The sequence below is a fragment of the Penicillium waksmanii genome, assembly GCF_028829765.1.
Source record: "Penicillium waksmanii strain IBT 27052 chromosome Unknown utg000007l:1.0-4314555.0:1.0-4317578.0, whole genome shotgun sequence".
Lineage (NCBI taxonomy): Eukaryota > Fungi > Ascomycota > Eurotiomycetes > Eurotiales > Aspergillaceae > Penicillium > Penicillium waksmanii.
In genome coordinates, this window is record NW_026643253.1 from 1,342,480 (window position 1) to 1,361,605 (window position 19,126).

At 50.3% G+C, this 19,126-nt stretch overlaps 8 protein-coding genes across 8 annotated transcripts; 3 read left to right on the top strand and 5 right to left on the bottom strand.

Annotated features, from left to right (window-relative positions):
• Positions 1 to 1,393: 1,393 nt before the first annotated feature.
• derA (putative ER-associated proteolytic system protein Der1) lies at positions 1,394 to 2,152 on the bottom strand (the record flags this gene model as incomplete). Its single annotated transcript, XM_057266542.1, has 1 exon — positions 1,394 to 2,152. The coding sequence occupies one exon, from the start codon at positions 2,150 to 2,152 to the stop codon at positions 1,394 to 1,396; it is 759 nt and encodes a 252-aa protein (XP_057120743.1).
• A 536-nt stretch (positions 2,153 to 2,688) lies between these two features.
• On the top strand, positions 2,689 to 3,373 carry N7481_007324 (histone H3 family protein; the record flags this gene model as incomplete). Its single annotated transcript, XM_057266543.1, has 2 exons — positions 2,689 to 2,836; positions 2,973 to 3,373. The coding sequence occupies 2 exons, from the start codon at positions 2,689 to 2,691 to the stop codon at positions 3,371 to 3,373; spliced, it is 549 nt and encodes a 182-aa protein (XP_057120744.1).
• An 850-nt stretch (positions 3,374 to 4,223) lies between these two features.
• Positions 4,224 to 7,711, bottom strand: N7481_007325 (uncharacterized protein; the record flags this gene model as incomplete). Its single annotated transcript, XM_057266544.1, has 6 exons — positions 4,224 to 5,065; positions 5,116 to 5,768; positions 5,826 to 5,941; positions 5,997 to 6,014; positions 6,072 to 6,182; positions 6,239 to 7,711. 6 exons carry the CDS (start codon positions 7,709 to 7,711, stop codon positions 4,224 to 4,226), a joined length of 3,213 nt encoding a protein of 1,070 aa, XP_057120745.1.
• A 725-nt stretch (positions 7,712 to 8,436) lies between these two features.
• On the bottom strand, positions 8,437 to 9,639 carry N7481_007326 (uncharacterized protein; the record flags this gene model as incomplete). The annotated part of the gene is made up of 1 exon (XM_057266545.1): positions 8,437 to 9,639. The coding sequence occupies one exon, from the start codon at positions 9,637 to 9,639 to the stop codon at positions 8,437 to 8,439; it is 1,203 nt and encodes a 400-aa protein (XP_057120746.1).
• A 1,516-nt stretch (positions 9,640 to 11,155) lies between these two features.
• N7481_007327 (putative Snf1 kinase complex beta-subunit Gal83) lies at positions 11,156 to 12,629 on the top strand (the record flags this gene model as incomplete). The annotated part of the gene is made up of 3 exons (XM_057266546.1): positions 11,156 to 11,886; positions 11,948 to 12,524; positions 12,585 to 12,629. The coding sequence occupies 3 exons, from the start codon at positions 11,156 to 11,158 to the stop codon at positions 12,627 to 12,629; spliced, it is 1,353 nt and encodes a 450-aa protein (XP_057120747.1).
• A 580-nt stretch (positions 12,630 to 13,209) lies between these two features.
• On the bottom strand, positions 13,210 to 14,407 carry kae1 (O-sialoglycoprotein endopeptidase; the record flags this gene model as incomplete). The annotated part of the gene is made up of 3 exons (XM_057266547.1): positions 13,210 to 13,492; positions 13,536 to 13,965; positions 14,056 to 14,407. The coding sequence occupies 3 exons, from the start codon at positions 14,405 to 14,407 to the stop codon at positions 13,210 to 13,212; spliced, it is 1,065 nt and encodes a 354-aa protein (XP_057120748.1).
• A 418-nt stretch (positions 14,408 to 14,825) lies between these two features.
• Positions 14,826 to 16,469, top strand: N7481_007329 (ribosomal lysine N-methyltransferase; the record flags this gene model as incomplete). Its single annotated transcript, XM_057266548.1, has 4 exons — positions 14,826 to 14,976; positions 15,086 to 15,684; positions 15,751 to 15,978; positions 16,056 to 16,469. The coding sequence occupies 4 exons, from the start codon at positions 14,826 to 14,828 to the stop codon at positions 16,467 to 16,469; spliced, it is 1,392 nt and encodes a 463-aa protein (XP_057120749.1).
• Positions 16,470 to 17,135: 666 nt separating this feature from the next.
• N7481_007330 (uncharacterized protein) lies at positions 17,136 to 19,116 on the bottom strand (the record flags this gene model as incomplete). Its single annotated transcript, XM_057266549.1, has 4 exons — positions 17,136 to 17,921; positions 17,986 to 18,282; positions 18,357 to 18,836; positions 18,958 to 19,116. 4 exons carry the CDS (start codon positions 19,114 to 19,116, stop codon positions 17,136 to 17,138), a joined length of 1,722 nt encoding a protein of 573 aa, XP_057120750.1.
• Between the last annotated feature and the right edge of the window lie 10 nt (positions 19,117 to 19,126).

The window sequence follows — 19,126 nt, forward strand, 5'->3', positions numbered from 1 at the left end:
AGAGACTGTACGGTATAGTACTGTACCCAGCACTCAGCACAGTCCAGCCCCGGGTCACCATAGGCACCAGCACCACCCTAGTACTGTAAGTACTGTAGCAGTCACGATAGTCACCCCGTCACCCCGTCACCCCCGTCACCATCCACTATCGTGGGCTTAATGGGCCAACTGGTCAATTCAACTGGACCACACTTGACCCCCAGTCTTTTATTTTTACCCTGGAACAAACGATCCATGCACTCAATCTCCAGGTTTTAGCCTACTTTTTGCCTAGCATGACGTGGGTGGTTGGGGGTCGGGGTTCGGGGATCGGGGCCCTGGTTACCGTTCATCGCTGAGCCACCCAACCCTCCACTCCGTAACGAGTCCCAAATCGGGGCATTCTTTCGTCCCATGTCATACGCTCGCCTCGCGGGGCCAAATGCCGGTTTCTTGTCGTCTGGGCGTAATTCAGCCTGCCCTTAGCCATGGCTATGGTAATGGCTACTTAGAAACTTGGCAACTTGGCCAACGCCATAGACTGACGATCGTAGGCTAGGGTCGGGTCGGAGTTGTATAGAATACCACCACTGGTGCAAGGAGATAGACAGAGCACACATAGTAGTACATATACCATTGTATGGTGAAACCATCGTATGTAATTTGAATATGACAACCATCCTTGCAGCCAATGATCCATAATACACTACGAGTATTCATCAATTGGGTCAGGCAACAGAAATACCACTAATCAGACCGAGTCTAAAATAAGAGAAAGAATACGAGTACGATCAAGAGCATGAACTTGAGCATAATAATAGTAATAGGGTACGGCCGTAGCGATAACGATAAAAAGAATGCAAAATACTCCGTAGTAATAACAATAATAAAAGGGTATCTATCGCTATCAATGTAAAACAATGCATGAGGATCCCATCCTTCTCATACTCGTAAGTCACTCTGCTTCCTGCTCGGTTTAACGTTCCGCTAGAAGGCGACTCAAGCGACCCTTTGACCTCGGGCACCCCACCTAGATCAGGTTCGATTTCGATTTCGATTCCACCTCAGTGAACTGCCAGCAAGCTGCACTTGCACAGGCAGAACCACCCCACCTGGCAATTTTAGAACTCTCTCAAAGTGGAGGGTCACCCCGCTCGAGCTACGTGTACATCATCCATCACATCACTTTGATCTTTCTCCGCGGCCATTTTCCTCTTCGAAATCGGTGTTGGCGCCATCTCAAAAGACCATCCTCAAGATGATCTGATCACGCGCGGGGTACTAACTCTAGTCAATTGGCTTTTTCGCCACGAGTCTGTCATTTAAGGTTCGGAAGTACGCGTCCCGATACAATGGCAATGGCAAAGGCAAAGGCAATGATAAGGATCCCATAGGAAATAGTCGCAAGAGCATATTATCGGACCTCGGGTGCGGCGGCGGCGGCAGCAAACTCTTGATTGACGGTCGCATCAGTGGGGCCGGGGCGTTCTCGCTCTTCTGCATCAAGATTGCCCTCAAACAACCGCCGCCACCATCTCGGCGGATCAAAAGGACGATGACCACCATGAAGAGTGGGATAAACATCATTGAAAAAGTACCAGACATGGCCCACGACAACGCCACAAAGTTCATCCTTGGGCACCATCTTATGCATGACTAGACTAAAGCCCATCAACACCCACGGGAGATATGGAGCTGTGAAGACGAGCAGGCCGAGGAAACTGAGTCGAGTCTCTGGATTCCGTCTCGCCCAGATATAAACGAGACTGGAAGACAGTGCGGTTCCGAGGAATGGTAACGAGAGGAATGGCGATATCAACAGCAGCGAAGAGCAGGCGTAGACGATCAACCAGGTGAATTGAGCCGGGGAGCGACCAGAGGATTCTTCCAGAAGACGTGAGTAGCGTTGTAAGAAGAAGACGTGAAATAAGAGGTCAAGGTTTAGTGGGCCGAAGTAGAGAAATGTGGATAGGAGACGCCAGTACTGCGATTTGGCATAGACGGTGCGGAAGCTGTAGAAGAGCTGGAATGGAGTCACAATGTGGCACTGTACCAGTACAGAGGTAGCCACCGTGGCCACGGTCCACCACCGCGTCACTGGGGGCATCTCATAAAACCATTGTTCTAATGGAAACTGACCCATCTGCCCGTTGTTCTCCCACAAGGCAGCCATGATGTGAGGTTATGAGGGGGAAGGGAGAAAGGGAAGGAGGGGAAGGAGTGCGGAGAATCTATCAAGACTCGTAAGAGGCCACCTTCATGTATATCCAAGGCCAACCTGTCGAGGCCCCAGACACGTGACCCCGTACAACGCGCGGGAGACGCGCGATCTCCCGCGTCTCCCGCGCGAGGCTAGACGAAACGAGTTAAACTACTCTTTCAATTTCCCCCCAGCCTCCTCTTTTTTGCGCATTTCGCATTCCAATTATTCTCCCAACTTATCCCCCCACCATCGTTGAACCGATTTCTCCTCTGATAATACTTTCGACCTACGGAGTATTTCCCATCCCCTCACTCCCTTCAACAAGCCCCCCCGGAACCGAACCTCCTGCAAGGGCGATCTGAAAAAAAGCGCGCATTGAATAGCAACCTACGGAGTACCTGTCATACGTTCAATCGCAACGCCTCGTTTCGGCAGGGCTTTATCGTCTTCAGTTTTATATCTTTTTCATTTTTCATTCCCTCGCGAATCATTTTCGCAACCGAACAATGCCAGTCAAATCCGCATCCAAAGTCGGCAAAGGTCGCCCATCACAAAAGTCAACAACAGCCAACCCAAGCTCACCATCAACGGCGCGCAAAACTACCGGCACACCGAAGAAGAAGCCAGCCGCAAAGCGACCATCAAATGTACAACGTATGTCTGTCCCTGTTCCTGTCCCGCGCAATGCGAACCCAGCCGAGCACTTGTTTTCTTCCCCTCATCCCCATGCCAACCGCTCCCCCAATCCAATCCAATCCACCCACCAACTAACCAACAACCTCACCAACAGCCGGAGACCCGACCCCCACAGGCCGCCGCCGCCGCTACAAGCCCGGCACAGTCGCATTAAAAGAAATCCGCCGCTACCAACGCTCCTACGACCTATTGATCGCAAAACTTCCATTTGCCCGCCTAGTCCGTGAAGTCGCACTGGATCTACTCCCCGCAGAACGGGGCTCGGAAATCCGCTGGCAATCACACGCCATTCAGGCATTGCAGGAAGCTTCCGAGGCGTTTCTGGTGCATTTATTTGAAGATACGAATCTTTGCGCTATTCATGCTAAGCGCGTCACTATTATGCAGAAGGATATTCAACTTGCGAGGAGATTCGGGGGGTTTGGGCAGGTTTGGGGTGAATTTTTTTTCCCACTCTTTTCTTTTGCTGCGCTTTCTCTCTACGGTCTGGTTTGAGCGTTTCTTTTGATTCTGGGTGTTGCATTGTTTGTTTTTGCAGCGGCTTTTCCAAGCCTACGGGCCTGGGCTGGGGCATATTTAGTCGAAAACTGCCGGCGTATTATGGACATGATGGGGTGTGTCAAGTTTCAAAGTTCTTGTGGGTGGTGCCTTGACCTTGAAATATTTTGTTTTTAATCCCACCTTCTGTCGTTTTTGATTTCATTTCCCCCCTTTCTCTCTTGACAATCAATGTTATTGCATTATATGTCTATGGAGTATGCTTACTGGGCTTCTTTCCCGTCCCCGTTCCCGTTCCCGTTCCCCATATACCATACCACCGATACTTGCATGTTTACACCACTGCGGGCGGATTTAATATTTGTTACCATCTAATAAGTAAGCGCCGAGGGGTGTGAGAGGACGGACACCTTAGGCAAAGCACTTGAATGAACTGGAAAGTTTAATCACACTTCTATGCTATACGATCTCACCTCCACTTTCAAGTTTCTTGAATTTCTAGACCTAGCGACACCTGGGTAAAGCCGAGGGATGGTTTTGGTACCGACGGTGTCTTTTACCCTTCGAGACGGCGCACAGCAGTACAAGTACAGTTGAACGGTTATAAATGGTACATATACTAGATATATTCGCTGGTCTATCTCGAGGCCTAGACTAGATAAATGAGACGCCTTTGCACCATATTCACGAGATGGTATCATACACTAACTCCTTCCCAATAGAAAAAAAAAACAAAGGACAAGAGGAAAACGTCCTCGGAAATGGGGAAGAAAAAAGAAACAGTAAGATGTTGACATTCACATCAAGGACATTTGGACGCCACATCAAGAGGCAAGCGAATCTTGATCTAAGTTGGACGTTTCAAGCCAGGCGGAAGACCCATAACCAGTCGTTGGCCTTCCTCACGCACACTACTAGCTTCCTCACCCTTACCCTGCCGTTCGAGAGTATCGGCGAGCATTTCATCCGTGACACTAGCCCAAAGCCGATGATTTGCTCGTTTCGCCATGGCCCGACCAGCCCTTGCGCTCTTTTCAGCCTGTTCGCCCACGACGCCGCGGAAATATTTCCAGCTCATGAATGTCAGCGTCATGCATGTGATCTGACTATTGCTGATAGCAGTCGCGGATTGCAGAGCCTGTTGGAGATATTGTTTTGTTTGTATAGTCGAGTCGGTGTGCACGGTAGAGCATACTAAAAAGTAAGCTGCTTGGATGTACTTGTTCGGACTGTGTTGGCAGAAGGACTCGAGCGTAGTCAAAATAGCAGGGAGGTGGGAATGGGCTGGATGAGCCGGGTCCCGTATGATGAGGACTGTGTTTAGCGCGGAAAGAATACAGATGTCGCGGTAGGGGTCATTGCGAGAGATCTTGCTGGCGGATGGCGATAGTGTTAATAAGGGTGACTGGAAGATAGTCAAGGCGGATGCTAGATCTCCGGTCGCTTGGGAAATGGTGCCGGCGGCGTATTCCATGAGACATTCAATGGATTTGGGAAGGTTGGGCCCGAGTTCTTGGGTCACCTGGCGGAGGGTTTTAAGGGCTTGACTAGCATAATCCCAGTCTGTTCTAGAGCAAGCCAGGAAGACCCGTTGCAGAAGGAAGTTGCAGTACAGAGTCCGGCGCCATTCAACGCGTCTTGCCGCATTGACCATGGCCTCCGGGATTTCCTGTGGCGTCTTGAAGTCCCCTGCAAATGTATGAGTATGAAGTTTATTGGTGATGTAATAGTATGCTTACCTTGGATCATGCGAATGCCTTCATCGAGGAACTTTTCCGCCTTTCGGCCATCGTATGAATTCTTGGCACTCAGCGTAATGGAGCTCAAGAAATATGAAAGCGCATAGAGGTCATGCTGAGGAAGCCAACTGAAACTCAAAAGTAAAGTTCCACCTTGAACCTGCAGAATATCCCCAGTGTCGATTGACGATGGACCGGCAGATTTTCCATTCAGGGGAACGGAGAATGAGCCATCAGGGCGCCAGTTGGGGTCATTGAGTGTTTCGTCCACCAGGGCTTGCATAACCTTGAGCTTTTCAGCCGATTGGTTCACATCGCACTCAAGTAAACTGCAGCAAATATCGACGATCTGGATCAAAGTTGAAAGCTGGGGGATGCTACGAAGTTCGTCATTTAGCTGATGGCTCCGGGCGATCGCTACAGCACGCTGTGCTTGTTCGATTGCATCAGAGCCGGCGCCTTGCTGGAGATGCGCCAACGCTTCGATGACTGCTGCCATTGCCGCGACAGTTCTATCGCCATTGCGATTGGCCATCGCCGCAATCTTGTGGAGATGCTGGAGTGCTTGAACGAAATTCTGATGTGTAGGGGCGGACAACGAGAGCGAGACACGAAGAAAGCGAAATGCATACTCCCAGGCAGCATGTCGGTATCTGTAAGCTAATTAGTATTCTGATTTTCAGAAGCGTGCATGAAAGAAGAAGACATACGCCTCGACATCTTGGATCATTCCATCAACCGCTTTCAGGGAAGCCTTTGGATTGGACTTATGAAGCATTCGTGCCAGAAGATGTTGCATGCTGTACTTCAAATCTAACATGCGATTCTGAGAAGCATTAGTTGATTCCATATGAGAGTACAAGATATTGAGTGGTACTCACTCGTTCGCAGAGATCAATCTTTCGAAGAAATTAGCCGTTGAACTCGATACAAAACGAAGAGGGAGGAACACTCACGCCTTTACTCAATGCAGTCTCTGCTTCAAGGTCATTCTCTGTTTCCTCGAATAATGTCCGGGCATATCGCAGTCTCACCAAGGCTTCCTTGCGAGGCTGTAGTCTCCAGTTCTATCGACAAACTGTGAGCGAATGGCGCATATTTGATGGGATTGATGGTTGCCTACCTTTAGAACAGCCTCTAGACACCCTAGCCCGGTAGAAATTAGCTTATAGTATTCCTCAACGTCATCTCTTCTGGTAGATAGTGCCATGGTGGTTCCATGACTATGTGCGGCATTCAAATATTCGTCTGCCAGTGATAGAAGCAAGACTTGATAATCCACGGGCGGCTTGGAAGACTTTTTTGGCTTCTCTATGGACTGGTGACTGGGTTGCTTCTTCAATTGTTGTTTCTTGGGGGATTGATTTTGCAGGTTTACTTGAATATCCGGTGATGGAGCCGGAATCACAACTTGTGGAACAGTATTGTCCGCGGGTGACGGTGTTGGTTGAGGTCGTACTGGATTGGACTTCGGCGTCGGCGTCGCGGGTGGAAGCTTGACCTCAAGCTTGGCAGGTGGCTGTTCCAGGACCTTGAGCTTTTCAGGCCTGATAAATTGTTGCAATTGCTGCGGCTGCTGAGCCTGGAAAGTCTGCTGGGGTTGAATGTTTGGGATATATTCTTGGGGGGTAATAGCCGGGGCTGATAGGTTTCTGGCTGGACTTGGCGCCGAGACTGTTGCCGGCGCTGGCATTGAAGTCACTTTCTGTGGAGGTGGAAGTGGAGGTACTTCGTCCGCAGCCAGAGGAACTGTGCTTATCTCGTCAAACTGTGGCAGGGAGGGGTATCGCGACCGCGGCGCGGTTGGCAGCGGGGTCTGGACGAAGAGTTCGGCTGGGTTGATGAACTGATGTTGTTGCGGGACCTCCTGTGGAAGAGATAGAGGTGCTTGAGGCACTGGGTTCACAGGTTGCGGAGCAAGGATAGGTGGATCCTGTACAATGGAGACCTGGCCTTGGGAGATTGGACCGGCGGAATACTGCTCTGTTTGAGGGCGCGGAGATTGTTGGTGTATTTGAGGGAGTTGGGGTTGCTGTTTAAATTGGGAACGCGGAGATTGTTGCAGCCGAGGGCGTGGCGATTGATGCTGGGCTTGAGGGTGCGACGGTTGTTGGACTTGGGGCCGTGGTGATTGCTGTTGGATTTGGACACGCGGGGATTGCTGTACCTGAGGACATGGGGACTGCTGTTGCTGCACCTGAAGGCGTGGGGATTGTGAAAGCTGGGGTTGCTGTTGAATTTGGGCATGCGGAGATTGCTGCACCTGAAGGCGTGGGGATTGTGAAAGCTGGGGTTGCTGTTGAATTTGGGCATGCGGAGATTGCTGCACCTGGAGGTGTGGGGATTGTTGTTGGATTTGAGAAAGCTGGGGTTGCTGTTGGATTTGGGCATGCGGAGATTGCTGCACTTGGGCACGCGGGGATTGCTGTACCTGAGGTCGTGGCGTCTGCTGTTGCTGCACCTGAAGGTGTGGTGATTGTTGTTGGATTTGAGAAAGCTGGGGTTGCTGTTGAATTTGGGCATGCGGAGATTGCTGCACCTGGGGGCGCGGGGATTGTTGTTGTTGTATTTGAGGGCGCGAAGGTTGCTGTATCATTTGGAGGCGAGGGGACTGTTGATGTAACTGCGGAAGTTGAGGTTGCTGCTGCATCTGCTGTTGCTGTTGCTGTTGCTGGTGGTGGATGAGGGGAGATTGCTGCAGCTGCGGAAGAGAATGCGGTGCCGGGTGTTGGACAGGATGCTGCGGATGCTGAGGGTATTGTGGATAGGCAGGGTAGGGCATCATTCCTGGGGGTAGATTGGCGGTTTGTTGTAGCCATTGTATGGCGCGGGTGAGGGAGTGCCGGCATTGCTGTAGAGCAACTGCGGCGGCGGGCCTTGTCCCTGTCCTGTTTGATACTGCGGGGGTATATACTGCGGGTATTGACCGGAATGGGGTGGTGGGAAGCTCATCGCCTTGATGTGCGCTCCAGCTGAAGCCGATCCCCCAAAGCGTGCGGGTTGGGCTCGGAAGACTGCGAGACTTCGTCGCGTCGGGTCACGGGCGGAGGATCATTTTGGAGATCAGCTGATAAGCACTTGCGATAGGCGGAGGTCCACCTGGGGCAGCCATTTACTATGGGGCGACATTTGATTTATTCTCGTATATACTCTGGCTGAATTAGAACTGGTTTTTATTGATGGCTTAATCCATGGATTATCATGAAGTTAGCATTGTATTATTAAAGCTAGTCATGGACAAAATAGTTAGGTTAAACACGATATAAGGGTATATATAAAGACAATTAACATCTAGCCCGCATCGCTTGCCTCCCCCCTCATTTACAACATTTGAATGGAAGAATATAAGGAGTTCATGGGAGAATCCCTCATTCCTGGTTGGATAATCTCTTCGCCCAAAGTAGGCGAAAAGGCGATCGGGGGGTGTTCACGGATCGTCCAAGGACAGAGCTCATTGCAGTTTTCCAAGCCGATGGACGGCTCTGCCGGATGGATTCTTTGAACGCCCCAAGCAGCATCGGGCACATTGCCAGATCCCCCGAGAGATCTTTGTGTCCAAAAAGAATATGTGACCTTACCGCCCTCTTCAGCATGGTACGGCTGCTTTCGACGGCATTTGAGTGTCGTGTCGCACGTACTACAGACCGTAATCCGTTTGCAAGACGCACAGAATGAATCGAAAATCCGACAAATGGTGGACTGGTAAACGCTCGATAACCAAAGGTCAACAGAGCGATGGGCGCATCCAAAACGTGGTGTCATGTACTCCTCCTTGCCAACTTGGCCGGATTCGGTTGTAAGTTGATATTCCGAGTGGATAACCAACTGATCCTCTTCATTCAACTCCGGAAACAATGATATCTTGAGTTGAGTTGGTCCGTACTGTTCCGTGCACGAGTGCCAACAATAGCGATCGGATGCCGTGTTTCCAAACTGTGAGATCAAGGCTCTCAGTGAAATCTGTCGTACCCGAAGATGGTCGATGAGATCCAGCTTATCACGGAAAGTCAACTTCTTGCACGGGCACAAATCAACAATGCCGGCCAGTTCCCCCACATTGCAAGTCCTATTCTCAGCCTTGCGTCGAATTTCTCGAGATGAGAAGGCGGTCCGAGGGTGTAATTTCAGGCATTTGGAGCATGTGCGCCAGCGGCTATTCTCCAACAGGGTAATGAATTGCCACCGTGGTGTAGCAAAATTATGGCCATTGCGATAATGGTGAAACAAAGGGGCGAAGTCGCGGGTGAATCGTAAGGATTTTGAGCTGAGGATTTCGCCTGAGATCGCGAGCATGCGCTTGCAGGTCAGGGCGAAGGCGGCTTCGGGGATCAGCGTAAGGTGGGTGTTGATTTCAAGTAGTAACTCGGTTGGTAATTCCATGATGTAGCAGCGGCCGGGCTGCTCTTTTTGCTGCTTTCGCAGGCGGGTGTGTGGCCACGACTTCATTTTGAGGGCTGTCTTCAGCTTTTCAGTAGCTCTATGAAGGCGCTCTGGCACGTAGAAAGGGGACTCTTCAAAAGCCATGGAAATCGGTCGGTGTATTGTCTTTGACTAGGACGGGTTCCTGTTCAAAGTATCGCAGTGAAGGTCCGTGGGTTGCTGTCTTTGTCTGGGTCGGGCTACTTTTCAATATATTGTAGCAAAAATGCCACCTGAAGTGAAACTCGGAATGATGATGCTTCTGTTTCTCGATGGGATGTGCTGAAATATCATATTGGAATCGATGGGATCTGCATCTTGTGACGAACAGGCGAGAGAAGCTTCAAAGAGGAAACAGAGCAGAGAAGGGGATCTTTTGACCTAGAAGTATGTCCTGGAAGAAGAAAGAGTTGCACGAAAACGGACCATGAGACTGGACAATCGAGGGCCGCTGACAATGTTATCAGCATTACATATCCCGGGGGACAGTGCTGGGCGAACTGATCATCATCAAGGCACGCGCCGTTTTTTGTCCGATGATCCCGATGCAGGGGCCCGACCTATCTTTACGCATTCAAAATTCCCCTATAGAGAGTTTCCCTTTGAAACAATGTCTATTGTCGGAAGTGGGTTGAGGAACTCTCAGATTCCCCGCCGGAAGCTATCGACCATTCAAGGTTTACTTCCGTTTGCGGCGATGCGGCGAACATTTCATCACCACTTCCCTCCATTACTCTTATTTGAAGAATGGAAACGCTCCCGGATATCATTGTGTGGAAAAAATAAACCGAGGCAGATCTCTATGGTGGAAGATGTGCTCATGATGACCTTGTCAACTGACAAACAGCCCTAATGTCCCATGTTCCATGTCCCATGACATTGACGCATGGCGGCATCCAGTGAAGAGCCAAGAAGTAACGTGATCCGGACCCACCCATTCGGACCTTTGTTATTCCGCTGCGGCTCGTGCTGTACGTACAGTATAAGAAGAAAAAGAGATGATACATTGATTTAAGCACGCAGTATTTTACATGATGGGCTAGGAATCGAAATATCACCAGTCTACTGTACTCTTGATCTTCAATACCATAATGAACGGTTCCCCAAAGATTTTCGATTTGCCATTATAAGCGCCGAAAGCGGTACATTCCGGATGACTAAGGCGGCTCCTAAATGGGTTAAATCACGTGATCTACAGCACAGTATAGAGAGAGTGCATACAGCTATGATAATACCCTGTTGATCGATAAGAAAGAAGACTGAAGTTTAAAGATGTTGAAGTTAAAAAATAGGAGATATATATCCCCATTGACCATAACAAAGGTAACTTAACTGCCTAGCAACAGCTTCCATTCTATCAATCCAGTCCAGAACCTGGGGAAGGCCGAGTTATAACCGCAAGCCCTAAGCCCTGTCCCAATTAGGTACCCAGCGTCATGGGCCTCGACCTTCTACCTCCTACTCCCTGGCGGATCATGATCTGAGGACATCTCCAATGCTATCAACTTGACCGGTGGTTTTCTCAAACGCCTTTCCCTCCCGCCATCGCCCCCCCCCTCCCTCCTACCTCCCTGTAAAAACTCAGAGTCGACTCGATCTTGCATTTCCTACCCCGCCTTCGATGGGCAACAACCCTTCCAAAGGCGGCGATGCGCCATCGGGCCATGTCCCCAATGCCTCGGGAGATCGAAAGGTCGTTCGCCGAACATCCCTCAATGCGATTCCGACACACAAGGCTACTGTAGCCGACCCTTCCGCCTCAAGGGAGACAGCTGCGGGCCACTCGGCAGGTTACCAAGGCTCCGTTCAACACCGGCTAAAGTCACGAAACACCCCCGATCATACCGCAAGAACCGCCGGAAAGTCAGAAAAATACGATGCAAAGAGTCCTGAATATACCCAAAGGAAGAATATCCCCGCGCCGGATCTTTCCAACCCGGTGCAAGTCCCAGTTGCGCGCCATGCCGCGGGACGCGATCCAATGGACCCCTCGGCCCCGCCCATGAGTTCCTACTATAATGCATCGCAACATCTTCAACGGCCTCCACGATTGCCATTACCTATCGCCGATGGCACCGCCACGCCAGGGTCCCCCATTATGGGGCCCGAAGATTCGCATATACAATCGATGCCAGCGGACCGACTTCTCGACGAACAAATGAACCCAGAGACCTCCCATATTAGCAGTGAGGCCATGGACGGCGGGGAGGTCTTAGATGAACTCGAACCATTTACCACGAGTGGCGTTGGAAAGGCTGTGCCTACAGTCATAGAATGGTCTGCACCTGGTCAAAAAGTCTATGTCACTGGAACCTTCGTCAACTGGGAGAAGAAATTCCGACTACACCGAGGGTAAGTATAGCCGCCTATAATATCAAAATTTCAGAATGAAGGTTGGCTCACCATGTCACAGCGAACACGATGGCGCGGTTATGTCGACCACATTGAATCTCCGCCCCGGAACCCACCACTTGAAATTCATTGTTGACGGAGAAATGCGAGCATCCGATACTCTTCCAACTGCAGTGGATTTCACCAACCACCTCGTGAATTATGTTGAAATCAGCGCCGACGATGCCCGTAGAGACAACGACACCCCGGCGGGTGTAAACGACTCGCAGAGTATAGCGGATAATTCTCGGGATGGAAAATCTGAGGAGACAACCGATGACCCTCCGAAAAAAGAAGAAGCTGAGGAAGAGGTCCCACCCGGCGATTTCGGCGGTGCCATCCCCCAGTTCCTCGCAGACCTAGATAAAGAAGAAGACAGCCCGGCATATCTTCAAGCTGCGAATGTCATTGGGGACACTGCGACACCTCCAAGTCTACCTTTGTTCCTTGGCAAATCCATTCTCAACAGCAATACTCCCACCAAAGATGATAGCAGTGTTCTAAATTACCCTAACCACACTGTCTTAAACCATCTTGCCACCAGCAGTATCAAAAATGGTGTGCTCGCCACGAGTGTGACGACCAGATACAAGCGAAAGGTGAGAAACCTCCCAGGCCAGGCCACATATTATCTGAAATAAGCTGACTCTTTGCTTTAGTACGTCACGACCATCCTGTACAAACCAACCGGTGATCTGGAATGAGCGATACTTCAATTCAACCTATGGTGTGGATTTTCACACTTGCGGACTCGATATTTCGAACCATTTCCATAAAATACCACTTGGGACATTATGCAAAGTCCTCACTGCATCAAGAATTTGACGTTCTGTAAATTGGAGTTTAGTTCGGCGTTGTTCTGTGGTTTATTTGCATTTCACCACCAATATCTCCAGGTCACAGCGACAATTTTGCATGCCTTTTTTGTTGACAGGGTAATTTTTATGATAATTCTTCGAACCTATCAAATTTAAATATTGGAAAATTAATATACAGCGAAGTGTTCCATAACTGCAAGCTGTTGGTCGGATTTAAGTAGAAAGAAGTCGGGCTGCAAACAAGTCTTATTTACAAGCCACCCATAAGTGTAGACAAGTTTGTTTGGAATATTCCACTGGATCAATATAGTCCATAGATTCGTGTTTTGTTCTCACGATGCTCGTCGAAGGGTATGATGGATTTACAGAGGGTTCACATGGCATTGAATTTATAATTTTTTCTTTCATATCACATAATCATATCTATTTTATTCTGTCCTGGCGACTGTTTTCGTAGTATGCAACATTAATCCTCCCGCCATTTGACATGCACTTCATCCGTTCGGAATCGCTGTGTGCAAGAAGAGTCCTTTAGAGGAGTCCGGAAGCCGGACTGATAAGCCAGCATTCCAGCTTGCGCGATCATGATTCCATTATCGATGCAAAAGCGTTCATCCGTGGCATAAACGCTACCACCACGATCCCGCGCCATAATACCCATCATCTCTTGTAGTCGTTCGTTGGAGCCCACACCACCAACGATAAGAACTTGTTTGAGATCCAACATGTGCCATTGCACGCTCAGTAATCTCAACAAGCATAGAGTAAACAGTTTCCTGAAGCGAGAAACACAGATCCGCACGAGTAGGTTTGTTGTCGGAGTCGGAGTCTTGGTCTTGGCTTGTCTGCTCCACGTTTGAGGCCTTCTCGGCATCTTCTCTCGCGCGTTCTTCCCCTCCTAACCCCAACGTCGCCGCCAAGGAATCAATAGCAGCCAAAATTCCAGAAAACGAGACATCCATGCCCTTCACTACATATGGGAGATCCACTAGTTGCTTGCCTTGCTTGGCAAGTTGCTCGATATTATAACCCGGGAACGGATCATTGGATATGTGTAGTGTGCGCGCGAATCGGTCCAAACAGTTGCCAACGGCGATGTCGAGAGTTTCGCCGAAAATTCGGTATCTTTGAGAGCTGTATGCGATCACTTGTGTGTTGCCGCCAGAAACGTATAGGACGACAGGGTTGGTTGCGCCGGTAATCAGACGGCCCATTTCGATGTCTAATGAAGAAGAGGAAGGAGAGTTAGTTAGTGTACCTCGAATATAAAGAGAAGATAATGCCGTATGGCTGGGATTGGAAGAAGACTCACGTCCTACACAGTGATTCACACCGATCAATGCCTTGCCCCAAAGAAGACTCAGCATGCGCGCCGCAATTGCGACAGCTTGTAGCGGGGCACCCATTCCAGGTCCTTGGGTGAAGCAGATACAGTCGACCTCCTCGACCGACACTCGAGCCTCCTTGAGGGCTCCCTTCACTAGGTTGACAACCCATGTCCGGTGGTGACGGGCCACATCTTTGGGCAAAAAGCCTTCTCCAGGTGGGGAAACATAGGTGTGTCGAATGTTCGCGAGGACTTGTGGTGGGCTGCCATCTTTGGGATGTGACATAATGCCGATACCAATCTTGTTGGCGGAGCCCTCCATGCCAATGGCAATCATCTTGGAGGTTGTCTATATGGAAATATAGGAAGTGAGAGGGACTGAGCTTTGATATGCTGTTGCTGTTGCTGTTACTCGTCAGGTATGCACTGGTGGTGGTCCTGCCGATTTTCGTTATCGTTATCGGTATCGGTAAAAGCGGCGACGAGACTGGACCAATCCCGTTTCGCCGAACGTTCTCCGAGGGCCAAAAGTTATGAATAATTACGGGTCCTCCATCTACATACTCTTTACCCTTTCATTTTCCCTTTCCCCCCACTCCCTCAACTCTTTGCAGAAATCCTTCACCTTTTCTCCCTTTGATTCTCTGAGCAGGGACAAGGACTGGAATAGGGATATATTGTCCAATCTTCTCTCTCCCCACCTCCCATCACCTCCCCATTCTTTCTTTCGTCATTACGGCTACATCCCATACAACATGTCCTCCTCCAACCACTTCCCCGACCCTTCAAGCTTCCAGCAACAGTCGAACAACTTCATTTCTTGGTTGGAAGGAAGCCCGGGTGTTAAGGTCAACTCCAAGATCCTCCTAGCAGACCTTCGAGCCACTGGTGCAGGACGAGGAATCGGTAAATTCAACTTCCCCCCCCCCCCCACCACACAAAATCCGCAATGGTCAGCAAAATGGGTTGACAGGAAAGCACCTTCTCTAACAATGTTTCTTCTCCATAATTATAGTGGCCCGAACAAACATCGAAGAAGGAGAAGAACTATTCTCGATCCCACGTTCCCTAATTCTCGCCGTGCAGAATTCAGACCTGAAGTCCCTGCTCCCCCAAGATGTGGAGAATCTGGGCCCCTGGCTGTCCCTGATGCTAGTAATGATATACGAATACTTGAAGGGTCCCTCCTCTCAATGGGCACCCTACTTCCAAATCCTACCCACACAATTCGACACATTGATGTTCTGGTCCGCGGCGGAACTGCAGGAATTGCAGGCCAGTGCCATTGTTGACAAGATTGGCAAACAGGGTGCCGATGAGTCGATCCTCGAGTCAATCGCTCCCGTTGTTAGGGCGAACCCGTCTCTATTCCCGCCTGTTGGCCAGCTCTCTTCATACGAGGGTGATGCCGGCGCTGCGGCGCTGCTGGAACTTGCTCACATGATGGGCTCCCTCATTATGGCTTATGCTTTTGATATCGAGAAGTCCGAGGATGATGATGACGAAATGAACGATGCGGATGACAGCTACATGACTGATGATGAGGAGGAGCAGTTATCCAAGGGCATGGTCCCTCTGGCTGATCTCCTCAATGCCGACGCTGACCGCAACAATGTGGGTAGAAACTGACCCGGATCCCGTGACTGGATTTGTCTTCTCTAACAAACTATCATTCTCTAGGCCCGTTTATACCAAGAAGAAGAGTCATTGATAATGAGGGCATTGAAACCCATTCGTGAAAACGAGGAGATCTTCAATGACTACGGCGAAATTCCTCGCGCAGATCTGCTCCGCCGTTACGGCTATGTGACAGAAAACTACGCCCCATTCGACGTGATCGAGCTATCCTTGCGAGATATCTGCCAAACAGCCGGTCTTCCCACTGACGACTTGGAATCGCAACCTAGGGTATGCCAAAAAGAAATCCAGCAAAATCCACCATTCCTGCACCTCTATCTGGACAATTGACTAATTTTGTTGTCCAGCTTCAATTCCTCGACGAGCACGAAGTTCTAGAAGACGGATACGTCATCCCGAGACCTTTGAACAATGCCTCGCTTGAGGATATTCTACCTGCAGAATTGGTCGTCCTTCTCACGACGCTGTCGCAGACACCCGAAGAATTCGAACAGCGTCGATCCAGAAACAAGCTGCCAAAGCCGTCCATGGATGCGAAACAGGCTGCCCTTCTCTGCAAAATCTTCCAAGCCAAGCAAGGTCAATATGCAACATCGCTCGCTCAGGACACCCAGCTCCTACAAAGTCTTTCCCCTCCCCAGTCACCTGCGTCTCTAGAAGGGTCATCTCGTCGACTGAAAATGGCCCTTCAGGTGCGCATGGGCGAGAAGGAGATCTGCCAGGCTGTTTTAGCGATGCTTGATTCCATTGTGGCGGCTTGATTTCTCAAACGAACTACGAACAACACGAACAACGGCCCCGAGAATGGTGATTGAGGTGGATATCGGATATATGCTCTTGAGAGAGCAGGCTCCCGCGGTGGCCATACGAATTACGTTACGAAGCCGACAAAGGCCAAAAAAAGTGTCAAGATATTGGCGAGTGATTATATTTCTGTTAGATTTTGGAAGTTCTCCTTTTCTGCCCTTATTCCCTTTTTCCATCATCACAGGCATCATAACTTCGGTTATCCATCATACAAAACAGCGGTCTCTTCGACCTGCGCGCTCTCCTTCACCAGATATCAAAGAAGGTAAATATGTACACTAACAAACGCAGACATACCCGCTAAGATGCTGGACCAGCAAAATGACGGGCAGTTGCAACAGTATCGAAGGGTAAAGGTGAAGAGGAGCAAGAAAAAGGAGGTGGGCGTGGAGAGGAAGAAAGCAAGGAAGAAAAAAAGCACAAGCGAGACCATCAAATCCCTTCGTCGCCCACGATATTCGTCAAAACATGAAGGGTACTAAAACTACAGTGTGGGAGAAGGTGAAAAGTGGTGAGGTGAGGCGGGGCGACGGGATGATGGAGGAAAAAAAACACACGAAAACGCCCGCCAAATGCTGCAAAAAGAAAAACGTTAAGGGGAGGGAAAGGAAATGACACGATCAAGCCTCAGACGATGCAGCTACCATAGCTGGCGGAGCTGGTGGAGGTCCACTTGGCCCTGGGTTGTTGCCAGCTTGATCGGCTTGCAATCGTCGTTGGGCTTGGACCTGAGCTGCTGCTTGTGCTTGCGCCTGCGCCTGCGCATGAGCAGCAACTGCGGCCTGTTCCCGTGCCTTGGCCATGGTGATGGCCCGGTGTTGCATGATCTGTATGCTATAACCATCCGTTTCATACGAAGACTCTTCATCGGAGTCTTCTTGATCGAATTTGAATCGATCGGTCCGGAGGGGATCCATTTCGATTTTACAGCGTGCCGCAAGGTTTCGACGGTCAATCATTAATCTTCCACCGCGACCAACTCGTCGCCGGAATGACGGCATACGAGACGGTTCTTCATGCAGCTCCATGGCCCGCGAGGCAATTTTATCTCCGCGGCCGGAGAGAGGGCTGACATCCAGCGATGTGTCCATTGCATCAGCCGATGCTTCTGAAGACGGCGGTGTGGGCAATTGTGCAGTAAAAGCCGGACGAAAAGCCGCAGTGTCGAATGTCCTTTCTGGTGACGGTGACAGCGGCGCACGGGTGTGGTCTACGAAGCCCTCGTTCCACTTGATGTGCTTTGCGATATTCTGCTTGATATCGCGCATAATCTCGTTCTCCTTCTCTGCCTGGTGATCTTCCAATAATTGAAGATCTTCTGCGCCTTGCAAGCCTGCCTTGAGGGGCATGCGAATTTGAGGAGCAGTGGGCTGTCGAGATGGCATCTCGGGTTGCTTCTTCTTGGGCTGAGTCGGGCGAACTGTTAGCAAATGTGCAGCAAAGACAAGGAACAGGAGCAGAAGAACATACCTTTTGGTTGATGAGGTCCTCATCATCGTCCTTGATGTTGAGTTTGCGCTTCATATCCCTGACCTCGGAGCGCTGCGCGAAGAGGTGTCGTTCCATGCTAAGCATTTCTTTGCGAGCAACCTCACGTTGACGCACCAAAGCAACCAGTTGCCGTGCATCTTCAAGTTCTTTACGAAGTCGCCGCAGCTTCTCGGCGCTCTGGGCATCCCGACCACGCGTTTTGCGGATCTGACGAACCTCACGCCGACGGAAGCAGACATACGGATCGCTGTCATCAGTGTCCTGACCAGTCTCGAACTACACAAGTTCAATTGTTAGCAGAGTATTCGTCTGAATGGCGGGGGGGTTACAAGGGCGCAATTGCAATTTACCTTCAAGCTTGGCTGGAGCGAACGATTACCGGCGGCGATTCGTCGTGACTTCCAATGCTCATATATAACCTTGGCGAAGCGCTTCACAGATTCCTCCACTGCGGCATCCATGGAGTCTTCCATATCCGCAAATGCTAGAACGGGCGGGCTATCCACAGCAGCGAATGGCTGTTTCGCTTCGGCGGTCTCCTCAAAGAAGTTCATCGTGGCTTCGAAGTCATCTTCTGAACACCGGTTCGCCGGGTTCTTCTGATTGAAGATCTTGAGAAAGACATCATCCTCTTCGGTCATGTTATATGGACAGCCGCAGCAGTCCTCCACCGTGGAGGAGAAGCGGATATACGTCGCAGGCTGCGAGAATATTGGAGGGTATAATTCGTCATATTGGAGGTTACTGAGGATGGTTTCGGGGGTTGGGATGTGCGCGGCAGTAACATTGCCTTTAGCAGTGGCATTGATCGCGACTTGCAAGTGGAATTCCTAGCGAGGCGCGTCTCGAGTTAGCTTCGTGAAAATTTCGTGTCGCTTTGGTGATGTCATCACGTGATGATATGCAGGGATGAGGCTAGGCTAGAATTAGAGGGGGGGAAGGGCAACGTACGGACTCCTCGGCCTTTTCCACGCCGGTTTCGATTTGTTGGAGTGTAGACTGAAGTTCGTCGTCGATTACATCGATCTCATGTTCGCGAACGATGGGGATGGACGCCTTAGCAGTGAGCTTCTTAGGGCGCGTTCGACCCAGGCCCCCGTACCGAGTCATAGCGTCGGGA